Source organism: Rhinoraja longicauda, chromosome 3, assembly GCF_053455715.1.
Source record: "Rhinoraja longicauda isolate Sanriku21f chromosome 3, sRhiLon1.1, whole genome shotgun sequence".
NCBI lineage: Eukaryota > Metazoa > Chordata > Chondrichthyes > Rajiformes > Arhynchobatidae > Rhinoraja > Rhinoraja longicauda.
The window spans coordinates 98049767-98064842 of record NC_135955.1 but is presented as its reverse complement, the minus strand read 5'-3'; the positions used below and the strand labels follow the sequence as shown (position 1 = coordinate 98064842).

General features: G+C 42.4%; 1 protein-coding gene across 1 annotated transcript in view; it reads right to left on the bottom strand.

Moving 5' to 3' along the window:
- pik3r1 (phosphoinositide-3-kinase, regulatory subunit 1 (alpha)) overlaps positions 1 to 14135 on the bottom strand; it is a 75321-nt gene extending 61186 nt beyond the window's left edge. The window contains exons 1-2 of the mRNA XM_078396728.1: positions 14014 to 14135; positions 10062 to 10748 (exon numbers count right to left, since the gene is read on the bottom strand). Of these exons, the coding sequence (XP_078252854.1) occupies positions 10062 to 10401 (340 nt within the window). The 5' untranslated portion in view covers positions 10402 to 10748; positions 14014 to 14135. The remainder of the gene's footprint in view (positions 1 to 10061; positions 10749 to 14013) is intronic.
- Between the last annotated feature and the right edge of the window lie 941 nt (positions 14136 to 15076).

Genomic DNA, 15076 nt, shown 5'->3' with positions numbered 1-15076 from the left:
GGGCCATTTGTATGAACAAATGGAATCCAGAAAATATAGAAAATTTAAAACCAATTTATTTTAAGACCCCATGATGAATACCATAAGCATCTGAGGAAATTAAGAGATGAATAATAGGTTGCTAGCACAGCCACAGACATTCAAGGTCATGAAAAGATTTTTTTTCTTGATCAAATAACATAAAGTTGATAAATACCAACTTTCACCGTCCTTTACATTATAACCATTTGTAACACATGCTCTTTTTCATACTAATAATGTAAAAATCTATTTGCACCACTTGGAAAAAATGTGGATTGAATACAGGCCTATATACATGCGTGCCCTCCACAAAGTTACATCCCAAGCCAATGTCATTTTTCTGCTTGAGGCAGTGAGAAACTATTCACACAGTTTATCGAGACTAGTATTTTGCCAAGTCCAAAAGATTTCAATTCTCAACACACTGTCAAATTCTAACTTAAATAGCCTGCAGCTCCTATTTCTACTCATTTTAAAGATCTAGACAAGAATGCATCAGAATATTTTACCTATGCAGAATCAAACTATTAAGAGATCATATCTCTTAATATAGATCAAAGTTTTTTTTATTTAAAAAGGGAGTCAAGCCTATGAACAGCCCCAACATTATTCAGCCAAATTCATAAACCATTAAAACAGCATATCAAACACAGTATACACTTATTTGCAATGCCATTGTTTCCTTCTGAGAGCAGTGTTGGAATCATTTACTCTTTCCTTTATTCTCACATTTTAAAACAGAAAATATGATTTTAAACAAAAACACTTGATAATTTGAAACTAATAATTCAGACAAGCTAGTGAAAATTATCCATTTAGTTTAGAGACACATCATGGAAACAGGCCTTTGTCAACTGTGAAAGTTACCCGAAGTTGTTGAATTAAATAAAGTGACCGTATAGTGTAGATCAGGGGTTCCCAACTTTTTTCGTCCCGTTTACCCCTTTGCAACTTTTCGAAAGTAAATTTACCCCCACCCTATTTTGTTCAGTAATTTGAGTTTACACTTCTACCATAATAAAGGGGGAAATTTTAAAATACTGTTTTTAACATTATTATTTTAAGTTCAAATAACAAGAATAATAGCACATAATAATGTTATTTCGCTTATTTATGAACAACTAATGATGAACAGATACCGGTCAGAACCAAACACAGTCAGTCAATATGATCAAATCCAGAATTAACAAATTTACTCCCTGGGTAGGTGAAATTTACCCCAGGTTGGGAACCCTTGGTGTAGATGGGCAAGATCTTCTTCAAGCTTACTGCAGCGCAAATACCACAGGCATGTGGATCAGAATGGGACTGCGATGGCAAAACAAAGCAAAAGCAACTAGAAGCTTGGAGACTGAACACAAGTTTGTTACATATAGGCTAAGCAACCAATGATGCCCATTAAGCAGCACCTTGCAATTCAAGATTCAAGATATCTTTATTTGTCATCCAAAAAACAAGTTTTTTGGACGAAATTTCGTCACCCACAGTCCAACAATAAGAGCAATAAAATAAGCAAATTACACAACCCCAACCAACACAAAACCCCCCAAAAAGAAACATCCATCACAGTGAGTCTCCTCCAGTCCCCTCCTCACTGTGATGGAAGGCCAGAATGTCTTTTCTCTTCCCCCATTGCAATGTCTAATTGTTTCTAAAACAATTCCATATCCTTTAGCTGCACAAGTATCTGGCATCAGTCACACAAGTTCATAAGCTATCGGTGAAAAAAATCATTCTGAAATTTAGGTAGCTATGATTTGGCGCAGTGCAAAGATATCTATGGTTAAAACAAAAGTTGCGGCTTTTTTTCTGCTTAATTTCCATTGTGGTTCTATTTCCGACCCAAATCGCATTTTAACCAATTGTGTCCACATGATACAAATGGTGTACCCAAATTAATCAATCACGTCATATCAAATTTACATTATGGAAACACTTTCTAGGAGAACTAGTCCAAACAAGGAACTGTTGATGCTAGCTTTATATCAAAAATAGACAATGCTGAAGTAACTCAGCGGGTCACACAGCATCTCTGGAGAAAAAGGATGGGTGACATTCGGGTCGGGCAGCTGAAGAAGGGCCCCGTCCTGAAGCTCACCCATCCTTTTTCTCCAGAGATGTTGCCTGACCCGCTGAATTACTCTAGCACTTTGGCTCTATTATAGCAGAATTTTATGTAATGTCGAGGTAATTCAGCAACCAACAGAAACAAGCAAGAGTTCCAGAAAAACTCAATTTTAGAAGGGTGAATGATGGAAAATAGCTATGAATTAAAGTTGTGCAAATGTGCCAAAGGGCAGATAGAGAAAAGAAAAGTTGATTTCACGCTAGATTTCACAGATGGACAGACCAGTCCATATAAAAAAGGGATCAAGCATTTAACAGAAAGGAGTATAAACTCAATAGAAATGCAAGGGAAACAAGATATGCAAACACGTTGACCCTAATCATTCACAAGATCCCACTGCCCAGAGGTTACATGGTTATGGAGTTAAAATGACTTAGAATTGCTCTCATCTCATCCACTTGTAAAACAGAGCGGCCTGACACATTACAAATGATAGGGTTATGGAGGTGGAACCTGAAGCCCCAGACTGGTGGTGCTGGCTCGAAGGGCTGAATGGCCTACTCCTGCACCTATTGTCTATTACCCAATGGACTGTACATTGGCTGTGTGTGCTGACAGAAGATAGTTTCCACCATTTCTGAATACCTCTGATAATCACATCGAGAGCCATGTGACATGCAGTTAAACATTAATCAAAGTAAAACGGTGAAGAAAACTAACCACATGTCTTCATTTATCTCAATGATAAAGTTATAAAGATTTATTACTTGCAAACAGGGCCTTAAACAGTTTATGACAAACATAAAATCTAATGTCCAGGTAGTTTTAACCATAGTTTTAGGCCTATCTCACTGTACATAGAGCCTTTATGCCATGGACACTTGAAACAACAGGTCACCAGCATGTATCTCCAATTGAACAATCAGAACATCATGAGGATTTTTAATGAAGGTTACCCACAGCCCCTCTGCACGAACTCAAACCTGAAGCCAATCATTCCCACAGCATCCAAGTGTTTCCAAAGGCCAAATAAGGGTTGTTACTTTCTGTTAATTGGCAAAATCACTGTGGAGTCACTCCAAGAGTAAGGAAGAGTAACATTTTGTGACAGTAAAGTGTATTAATTAGTCAGCCTTGTTACCAAATTCAAAGGCAAGTTAATATTACTGAGCGCTAACATGTGATATGCATTAATTCAAAGCAAACATCAGCATGCCAAAGATCTGGACAGAATACAGCAGAAACTTCTCATTGCTGATATGTGGAGATACAGGAACTCAATATGTGCATTCATTAAGATGATAAATTGTTTCCACAGTAAGGAAGATTGGTAACCTGATGTTGCAACTTTAAAATAACTGACATAAAGAGGGGAAGTGGGATGGAACTTGGTCCTAGAGGGGCAAGATCTATAACATCACTTGAAGGAAAATGAAGTGAAGTCTTAACATTTTCTTAAATAACGTTTTAATGGATTATACAAAGTTAAATGCATTCTAAAGAGAATATTTTGGGGAAAATGCTGGAATGTAAGACTGAAGTGGCATTGTTTCAAGCATACAACTAACCAAATGGTTTATTTCTTTGCTGTAAAGACCAATTGTACAAATATACAATCTGAATAGTTTATTGCTAATTTTACGATATACTATAGTTATTGTTTCTAAAAAGGTGCATAACAAAATGTCAGTCCAAATTAATCGGCTTTTAATTTCAGCCAATACCAACTATTGTCTATAAACACTGGGGGAAAAAACAACTTTCACACGTTTCTATAACTTTAGCCATCCACATGTCATGCCAATGCTCATGAAAGTGCACTAACATTTAATGCATTTGAACAAATGCTTGCAACTTAATTGCTTGCAATAAATAGTTTAAACAAATAATATTCACCCAATAGGAATCATTTTGAAGCAAATGTTCAATCTTGGAGTTCAAGAAATGCTTACTCAAGGTATTGCAGCATTGATGGCAATTTCATTGTCGATTTTAACAAATACTTTCATTTTATTTAAATTGAGGTGGCATAGGTAGAATGTTTGCCAGTATTTTTATACCATACTTTTAATGTAAAAAAAATAATTTTCCTTGTGTGGACTCATCTACAATTTATGATCATCCTCATAATCATCTGGATCTTCTCAATGCCAGCACATCCTTCTTCAGATATGGGGCCTAAAACAGATCACAATCTTCAAATGTGGTATGACCAGTGCCTTATAAAGCCTTAGCAGTACATCCCTGTTTTTATATCCTAATTTATAATATTAATTTTGGATAAGGAGCTGAAAATTAGTGTTGATAAATGTAAAGCAGCAGATTGGAGAGGGCCTGTCCTGTGTAGGAAATGTTCATTGTTGTGTACCACGGAATCAAGACAATGTTTTTTGTGACACGAGCCAGATTTCCAATGAAAACCACTTTCAAAAGACATGAAAACCGCATTTTATTTTGACCAAGCCATTCAAAAAACACAAAACCCAAGTTTCTATTTTAAAAAAAGCTAGCGATTCACACCTTCCTCTTAGAAAGCCAACAATTCATACCGCCTTAAATCAGGAAGCCGAATGCATTTCCTCTCGCTGCAACTTTAATAACCATTGTGCTTCTAATTCATATAAATGTGCCCATCTGTAACAAAAGCAACATTTAGGAAGGAGGATATGGCAGGGACAGCAATTCGTAAGAATTTTACTACCCACTAAAGCACATGCTAGTTTTTAAGTGCTCTTTGAAATTGCAGTTGGTGCAAGCAAAATAAAACATGCATCCCCCAATGCCATATTCTTGCATCCAAAACTGGATACAATTCTGTGTGCAGATCAAATCCAGAGGGTCAGACTGGATTGAAAATAGTCCTTAGGTCCCTAGTCACCGAGTCCATTGTGCAACATCATGAGAACCCCAGGTGCAGATACCGAGGCGAGTAGTTCAATTTCAGGGCCCTTAACCAGCCTCCACAATGCTTCTCTAAATCCTTTGTTATTCTGCTGGAAACGACCATAGGTCACTCCTGTTACAGAAATGGAAACTCCCGGGAAGGACTGTTGATCCTCTGACTTGAATGGTAAGTAGCCAGACAGGACAGGAAGCCCTTGAAGGGGCATCTAGCGATGGTGGGCCAGACAGTACCATTCAGCACAACAGATTTTGCTCCATGAGCCACAAGAAATTTACAGTAAGTAACTTACTGAGTGAGATCCAATATTTCATTTAAGCAAAGTTATTAAATGCAGCCCATGGAGTATGAAATAATAAGGGCGGCACGGTGGTGCAGTGGTAGAGTTGCTGCCTTACAGCGAATGAAGCGCCTGAGACTCGGGTTCGATCCTGACTACGGGCGCCGTCTGTACGGAGTTTATACGTTCTCCCCGCGACCTGCATGGGTTTTCTCCGAGATCTTCGGTTTCCTCCCACGCTCCAAAGACGTACAGGTATGTAGGTTAATTGACTGGGTAAAATGTAAAAATTGTCCCTAGTGTGTGTAGGATAGTGTTAATGTGCGGGGAACGCTGGGCGGCGTGGACTCGGTGGGCAGAAGACCTGTTTCCGCGCGGTATCTCTAAATCTAAATATTAAACATTCAAATTCAAGTATTAAGTATGAAGTCACAGCATATAGAACAGTACATCGCAGGAATAGGCCCTTCGGCCCACAATCTCAGTGCTAACCATGATGCCAATTCAAACTGCATATCTGCCTGCATAGTCCAGATCCCTCCATTCCCTGCCTGTCGAAATTTCTATGAAATATTGCATTGCTGTTGTTTGCTCCAGGCACCTACAAATTTCTCTATAGGAAACTTGCCTTGTAAATCCTCTGTAAACCCCCTCCCCTCCATAAAGCCACCCCCTCTATTATTTGACACGGGAAGGGTATTATGCGAGATGTAAGGATATCACCTCCACTTGTAAACTATACCAGAAGGTATACAAGGTATAAAATGGAAAAATGATTGGTGGGTGGGGGAAGGGTGAGAGTAGGTGGGGGAGGGGTGAGAGTAGGTGGGGGAGGGGTGAGAGTAGGTGGGGGAGGGGTGAGAGTAGGTGGGGGAGGGGTGAGAGTAGGTGGGGGAGGGGTGAGAGTAGGTGGGGGAGGGGTGAGAGTAGGTGGGGGAGGGGTGAGAGTAGGTGGACAAATTAAAAAAACAAGGGAAATACACTTTGGAAGCAGAGATTTTGGCCAAGATTCTAAATTATTACCTTGAATGGGTGAATGGGTTTAGAAATGAGAGTGCTACCAAACAGCAAGAACAGACTCAAAAGGACTCCATTGATCCACAGCAATACATTTATGATCTAAGCACCAAAATGAATACAAGTAAAAGCTTTTCACCCAGGAAACATAATTCTCTAACAGCAATTAAATCAATTGGTATTTAGGCATTCAGAAGAAAAACTAAAACAGATGAAAATATAAGCAAAGTCCAAAAATGTTTGAGCCAACGTAGCTACAGTTCACAGTGAAAAACAGCTGCCAATTTGCATGTAGCAAGCTGACACAAGCAAAACAGAGAAAATCAATGTCACAATATTAGAACAAGATAAATACTGGAAAGAATTCCAAACAATAACTGCTGCATGCTTCATCTTAAACATATAGAATTGTTTACATCTACTGGGGGGGGGGGGGAATAATGCCAAGGTGAAAGACAATGGGGGCAACAAAAGTGGAGTGGGAGAGTATTAGACAAGGATGACAGGAATGAGTTGAACTGTTGTATTTGCTTGTAACAAACATATCAACTGAACTAGAATTAAAATTCGAATCTTTCCCAAATACTGAAAATTTTCAAATTGTTTGCCAAACAGAAATGTTCGGCAAGTGATCTTATAATACTGCAAAAGCAGTGTGCTCAAATTATCCCATTACGGTAACTTGGTATTGGATGAAGAATGAGACAAGGAAATAATAGAATGGATCTTGGACTGCAGACATACAAGAATCTGACATTTCACACGTCCTGCAACCTCTGAACTCCTGCATGAAAATAGAAAACAAACTTCCTGATCAAGCGCAGCCTGCAAATACCCTGAACTCCTCAACTGATTGACAAGAGTTAGGATTCTTGTGTCAGGTTAGACTATTAAGGCCAATTACAGCCCTGCCTACGAGATGGTAAAGCTGCAGCCTCTACTTTGACTTCCATCAAAACTGTCAAAAGCGATTGGAAACCAAGGAACTAACTGCTTGACATTGGAAGAGGAAGGTCAAGGATCCACACACCAGTCCTCATCGATGGGACAGTTGTGGAGAGTCCTGGACCCAGCACATTGATGCAATCACAAAGAAAGTCCATCAATACCTCTACTTAGAAGATTGAGGAGATCTGGTATGTCAACTAATACTCTTGAACTTCAATAGGTGTACAGTAGAATAGAAACATAGAAAATAGGTGCAGGACGAGGCTATTCGGACCTTTGAGCTTCCACTGCCGTCTGTGGCAGAGAATTCCACAAATTCACAACTCTCTGGGTGAAAAGGTTCTTTCTCACCTCAGTTTTAAATGGCCTCCCCTTTATTCTAAGACTGTGGCCCCTATGTATCACAACCTGCTATGGCAACTCAAATGCCCAGAAATAAAGATTGCAAATCCAGTCCATCAGGGATACTGACTTTCCCACCATCAAAGGGAGCTACAGGAGTCGCTGTCTCAAAAAAGACAGTCTGCAGAGACCCACATCACCCTGGACACATTCATTTTGCTTTAACAAGGTTTAGCGATAACCATGCAATATTAACTCCACATGCAATTCCTCAACAAATTAAGCAGTCAATATGCCCTGCATACAGCATGATTTGAACACTCAGGCATGGCTGGGAAGTAACATTCATACCACCAAAATGGCAGATAACAATCTCCAACAATTATCTTGGTGGTCAATGGCAATACCATCCCCAAATACCCCCATTAATATCATATAGGTTGTAACTGATCAGAAGCTCAACCAGACCAGGCCCAAAAAATCTGTGGGCTAAGTGAGCAAGAAAGAGGCTGGATATCCTGTAGTGAGCAACTAAATTCTAGACATGGAAAACCCTTTCCACCAACTATGAGGCCCAAGACTGGATGTGTGCACCTCCACCATGAAGCTTGACACCATTCAGATCAAAGCAGACTGCTCGAATAGTAGTCCGCCCATCATCTAGTTACTTGTCCAAACAATACCAGCAGGATCTCCCAAATCTACAACCTCTATCTTAAGATAGACATGGTCTTAAAATTCACCCCTTCAATCATACACCACCCCACAGTGGAGATATAAGAGAATATAGATTGGATTTAAGAGATAGGAGATTTAGAAGGCTATCATATGGCCAAAGCCATCGCATTCACCTGTTATTTTACAAACTTCGAAGTACCAAATACAGGAAGTATTGAAACACCAAGATGTATAACCACGACTAGAGATGTAACCCCTGAGTGGTACATTCAATCAATTCCACAAGAATGATACTGCATGACCAAGAAGAACAGCCAAATATAAATCAAATCAAGATTTTCAATTTTGTGGCATAATTTTACTATTCTTTGTCCTTATCAGGTCACTGGAAATTTGCTCAGTAAATTTCTTTGGGCTTCTACCAATGTATACCTGTTCTCAATCCTTCTGCATGTGCAAGTAATTGACACCATCCTCAGTCAAGAGTTCTCAGCACGTGGAGAGCAAATTATTGGTTTCACAACGAGAGAGATAAGGAAAGCAAAAACAATTTACCTGCTCCATTTGTCAATCATTTCTACTTGAAAAACTCACTCATGCCTGTCAAGAAGTGCAAGCAATTCAAAACTGGCCCGTGACATTGTAAATACAAGAAATGGCTAGCCAGCTGACCCCAAGCATGCTTCATCATCCACTATTCATCAAGACAATAGCTGATCTAACAGTGCCATTTTCCTGAAACTCCATAATCCCACCTTATCTACTGATATGTTTAGAACAAGACAGTCTCCCCATATCCCAGCGATAGAGAATTCTAAGCATTCAACACCCTCAGTGAAACAATTTCTCTTCTCCATGATATTTTGAGACTGCAATTCCTGGGTCCAGATTTCTCAATTAGGGTAAACATCCTCCTTCTATCCAGCCAGTCAGGTGTTAGGAAGAATGTAGGAAGGAACTGCAGATGCTAGTTTACACTGAAAATAGACAAAATGCTGGAATATCACGGCATGTCTGGAGAAAAGGAACAGGTGACGTTTGGCCGAGTCCGAAGATGGGTCTCAACTCAAAACATCACCTATTCCTTTTCTCTGCCTGTCTGACCGCTTAGCTACTCCAACAATTTGCGTCTATCGAGGTATTGGAAGAGTTGAATTAGTTCCAAAGGGATCGAAACTCATTCTGTACTCTGAGAACTTGGTTCACCCAATCCTTCCTCAAACAAAACTTGTCAAACCTGGAACCAGTGAATCTGGTTCACTGCACACCCTCCATGGCAAATATATATTTTGGAAAAATAGATCAAACTGTACACATTACCCTTAAAAGCATCAAATAATCAACTGTTCAGAGGTCTGCTCCAATTCTACCCCAGCAGCATTTATAACCTTGAGATATGAGCAAAGTAAATTTACATGGGCAATTTTCCAATCAGTTCACCGACTTCAAAAGTCACTTTTCATGAACACGGATCAATGCATAAATATCAAGATCAAGATCAAGATAGCTTTATTTGTCATCCAATATTGGACGAAATTCGGTCACCCACAGTCCAACAATAAAAGAAATGCATTCCACATTTTAAGTATAATTCAGCTAATAGAATTAGTAAACTATATAATTTAATTTTTTCTATTATATTAATACAATAAATTAATTTGTGGAATTGTTGTGATCCCCCTTAACGTGCTCCCTAACTGCTACGACGACAATCCCTGCTTCTTTATGCCAAGCAACTTCGACTGCCCCACCTCCCCACCCAATCATCGCCAGCCTTGTATCCAAGTATTACTGAAAGGACTGACCTTGTTGATCCGCATCCTCAGGTCTCAATGGATTTGGAGCGACTGGCAACGGCCTGGGAGGACGTGGCTTGGGCGTTGGCGGAGAAATCTTCCTGCGACCATAAAACTCTACATATGTTCCTGGAAAATCTCCCCTTTCCTGGGTGGTTTCATTTATGCCGGTGAGCCAGCCAATGTCCTCGGGTCTCGCCTCATCTCCCTCACCAAAGCCCAAAGCTAACAGAGTATTTTTAGTGACAATCAGTATGTCACCACTATGCAAATCAATGTCTTCTTCTCGTTCCTTTTTGTATTCATACAGAGCTCTATATTGATATCCATCTGCACTCATTTTGTCCATTGTTATTATTGCAAAACATGCAAAGAGATTTGGCTTTTATGTACATGCCAGGTGAGAAAACTCAAATTATAAATGAGGGTTTTTTTCCCCCAAGTCGATTCACGCAATAAAGTATTCACCAAAAGTGCCTTGCTTAATCAAAAAAGCCTCAAACTACTCTGTACCATTTCCATCAAAAATTTGCAATTCGGTTCTTCTAAAGAAACTATTCTTCTCAATGGCATCAGCAGATTCTTGAAAAATTCCTGAGGTGAATTATTTGAAGTATCTCTTTTTAAGTGCTCCATCCACTGTATCCAGTCAACATCAAGCTGCATCCACTGCTTTGCTCTCTGACTGGTTCTGACCTATAAGGGGAAAAGGAATGTTTTCTTTGTTAATAGAAGGTAATTACCATCTCGTTTCTTATACAATAGCTAAATCATAACAACTCGTGCACGATTCATATGAAGTAGCTCAACCAAATGCAGAATTTGTATATTATGTACTTGAATACATTATGCAAAAAAATGCAGGAGTTATAATTTACAACTTAATAAACTAGTTTAATACAATATCAAATTTTATGTTCATATCTTTTGAGGGTGGTCAGTTATTAATAAGGGAACAGAATAACAAATATATTAGACAATAGATAATAGGTGTAGGAGGAGGCCATTCGGCCCTTCGAGCCAGCACCGCCATTCAATGTGATCATGGCTGATCATTCTCAATCAGTACCCCGTTCCTGCCTTCTCCCCATATCCCCTGACTCCGCTATCCTTAAGAGCTCTATCCAGCTCTCTCTTGAATGCATTCAGAGAATTAGCACTGAAGCAAGAACGAGATGAAGGCGTTAGAAAATTATTGGCTTCACAGCATTAGTGAGTTGGAAATAATTCTAAATTTGAGATATTTTGCGTAACCCTTGGTGTAATGGGATAGTATTCCAACTGCAAATTCACTTGATGTGCCAGACAGAAATTTGATGCTACCTACAAAAGGAAACTAAAAAAACACTGAAAGCCTGTGTCATTGTATTTGATCATCCATGAAAGGAACAAAGAATAAATTCAGTGTGAAAAACAACTCAATCATGATAATCCATTACTTAAACTGAAGACAAAAAGGTAACCCAATACAATTCCATAATTATTACCAAGCAATAATCTAAAAATCTGAAAACTAAGATTACAAATGCTTCAATAATTTATCAAAATAGTTTTCATTTACTGTTAATTCATGGTGCAAATGTCATATATATCTTGAATATCTAAGGAACTTTAAAAAAATCATCCTTAAAAGAATAGAGAAAAGCTGAAATAAAACAGAAAATGCTTATAAAGACTCGGAGAAGGCAGCGTCTGCGCAGAGAAACAAAATTAATATTTTAGCCCGACAGCCTTTCGTCTATTTCCACTACTTCTGTTTTTATTTCAGATTTTCAGCATCTGCGGTTCGTTTTTTTGCTTTGAGGGAAAACTGCAGATTGGAAATGGAAGTCTCCCTGGGCATGTGGATTTGATTACTCGGTGAAGCTCAAATATTCAATGCACTGCACTTTTTTTGGGGGTGGGGGGGCGACGGCAAGAATTTTTTCTTGTAGATTTGCAAGATTAAGGGAAGCCAGTAACAACTTTTACAGATTTGATTTTTTTTTGTCCGACTGGCTGGCGTAGCAGCAATGGAGACTCGTGTAATCAGGAGATCAGTTATTGCTTAAGGTAGAACGGCGAGAGCTCTCTTAATTTTTTTTAAAAGAAACTTTTATTGCACATCTTTGCACCCCAATATTGCAAAAATACAACGCAACCGATCTACATTTTACTGCATTCTTCGTTTCTTATGGGCAAATACGGTGGTTAAAGAAAAAGCAAAGGCGCCTTATGGTCGCTAGCAATACGGTAACACGACGCCCCGCAGAACAATCCATATGGACCGTATTAATGTAGTAGATACGTGGTCGGCGTAATCTTGCAGAACGAGGTTTTAGTTTAATTTGTTGCAATTATTTTCCAAAACAAAAACAAATTAAGAGAAACTTAAACAGAATAGGAATTACAGAATGCTGCTGAGCAAGATTTTATCCCGCAATCTCGGGGGGGGGGGGGGTAAAGTTAAATAAGAGATGAATAGTTTATGAACAGAATAACGAGAGGCGTAATGATCGGACACGATTAAAGCGCTCGAATTCCCTATTCGACCCCCCCCCCCCACCAACCACATCCTCCTTGAAGTTGCCCCCTTTGCCTCTGCAGGTCGTTAGTCTTTTATTTTCCTTCGGTGTCTCTCCCCCCCCCCAAAAAAACCCTCTCCTCTTCCCCCTCTACTAAACTCTCCTCCCCCCCCACCTGCACCCCCCCCCTCGCCCCACCCCGTACCACCTTCACCCACCCCTCCCCCTCCAGACTGCCCCAAACCTCATCCCTCCTTCCCCCACCCCCCACTCCAGCTTCAGCCCCCCTCTCCAAGCAACCCTCAAACTCTCACCTCCTTCAGACCCCAACCCTCCTTCAACCCTCACCCCACTTCCAACCCTCAACCCCATTCCCTTCCACCCCAATCCTCACTTCCCTTCAGCCCCCAAAGCCTCAACCACTTCGATCCCACCCCTTACACCCCCCCCCAACCCCTCTCATTCCCTCAACTCTTCACCAGTCTCACCCTTAACCCGTACACCATCTCCATCCCCTCAACCTGCACCCCCCCCTCCAGCCTCAACCCTTCACTAGTCTCACCCCTTAACCCGTACACCCTCCCCATCCCCTCAACCTGCAACCCCCCCTCCAGCCTCAACCCTTCACCAGCCTCACCCCTTACTTAACCCTCTCAACCCTTACACCCACCCCAACACCTCAACCCCCCCCAGCCTCAACCCTTCACCAGTCTCACCCCTTAAACCCTCCCCAACAGCCTCAACCCTTCACCAGTCTCACCCCTTAAACCCTCCCCAACAGCCTCAACCCTTCACCAGTCTCACCCCTTAAACCCTCCCCAACAGCCTCAACCCTTCACTAGTCTCACCCCTTAGCCCGTACACCCTCCCCATCCCCTCAACCTGCAACCCCTTGGTCACCAGTTTCACCCCTTAAAACCTCTCAACCTTTCACCAGTCTCATCCCTTAACCCTCCCCAACCCTTCACTATGTCTCACCCATTAACCCGTACGCCCTCCCCATCCCCCAAACCATTCCCTCAACCCTTCACTAGTCTCACCCATTAACCCGTACACCCTCCCCAAACCCTCAACCTACAACCCCCAACCCTTCACCAGTCTCACCCCTTAAACCCTCCCCAACAGCCTCAACCCATCACCAGTCTCACCCATCATTAACCCGTACACCCTCCCCATCCCCTCAACCCCCAACCATTCCCTCAACCCTCCGCCAGTCTCACCCCTTAAACCCTTGCATCTTCCCAAACTCTCTCAGCCTGCAACCCCACGGCCATGACACCGGCCGGGCCAACAATGCGCCGCCCGCCAGCAGCTGGGGGGGGGGGGGGGGGGGGGGAGCAGCAGCGGCGGGCGTCGCGGGCGGCCGGGCTCGTTGCGGCGGCTCCCCTGTCCCTTCCCGACCTCTCCCTCCAAGCATTAGCCCACAGACGTTGCGTTGCGTTGCGGCGGCGGCTTACCAGAGGGCCGAGGCCTGGTTGCGGCGGCTGTGCTGGGAGCCAGGCTGGGTCTGCGGGAGGGGAGTGAGGGTGGCCGACGCCGGGGCCGGGCCTGCAGCTGCTCGCCTTGCCCTCGCTCGCCAGTCCGCGCCGCTCCTCCCCGCGCACCAGTATTGTTCCCCTCCGGCCCGCCCCCCGCCCTACCATTGGCCGCACCCGCTGCCCATCACCGGGATGATCCCGTCCCCCGCCCCACCATTGGCCGCACCTGCTGCCCGTCAGCGGGCCGATCCCGCCCTCCACACCACCATTGGCCGCACCCGCTACCCATCACCGGGATAATCCCGCCCCCACCCTACCATTGGCCACACGCGCTGCCCGTCACCGGGATGATCCCGCCCCTTCCTCAATCCTCATCTCCCATTGGTCTCCGGCAATGTCAACCGTTGGCATTGATCCGTCCCTTCAGCTCATCCCCGCGCCCATTGGTTCACTACCGCGTCAATCACTACTGCATCCCGCCCCTTCCGCGCAACCCACCGCCCATTGGCTGTCGTCTGTGTCAATCATTCATATTGACCCGCCCCCACCTCATTCTTCATCTCCCATTGGTCTGGTTGCTGGTTTGCAGGGGTGAAGAGGGAAGAGTGAAGAAAGAGTGGAGGGTGAAGAAAGAGTGCAGAGTCACGAGTCAAGAGTCATGATGCACGAATGAAGAGTGAAGAGTCACGAGTCACGAGTGAAGACGAGTGAAGAGTCACGAGTCATGAGTGAAGAGTCATGAGTGAAGAGTCACGAGTCACGAGTGAAGTCAAGAGTCAAGAGTAAAGACGAGTGATGAGTCACGAGTGAAGAGTCACGAGTCACGAGTGAAGAGTCACAAGTGAAGAGTGAAGAGTCAAGAGTGAAGAGTCACGAGTCACGAGTCAAGTCAAGAGTCAAGACTAAAGACGAACGAAGAATCACGAGTGAAGTCAAGAGTCAAGAGTATAGACGAGTGAAGAGTCACGAGTGAAGAGTCTTGAGTCAGTGTTTTATTGTCATGTGTCCCAGATAGAACAATGAAATTCTTACTTGCAGCAGC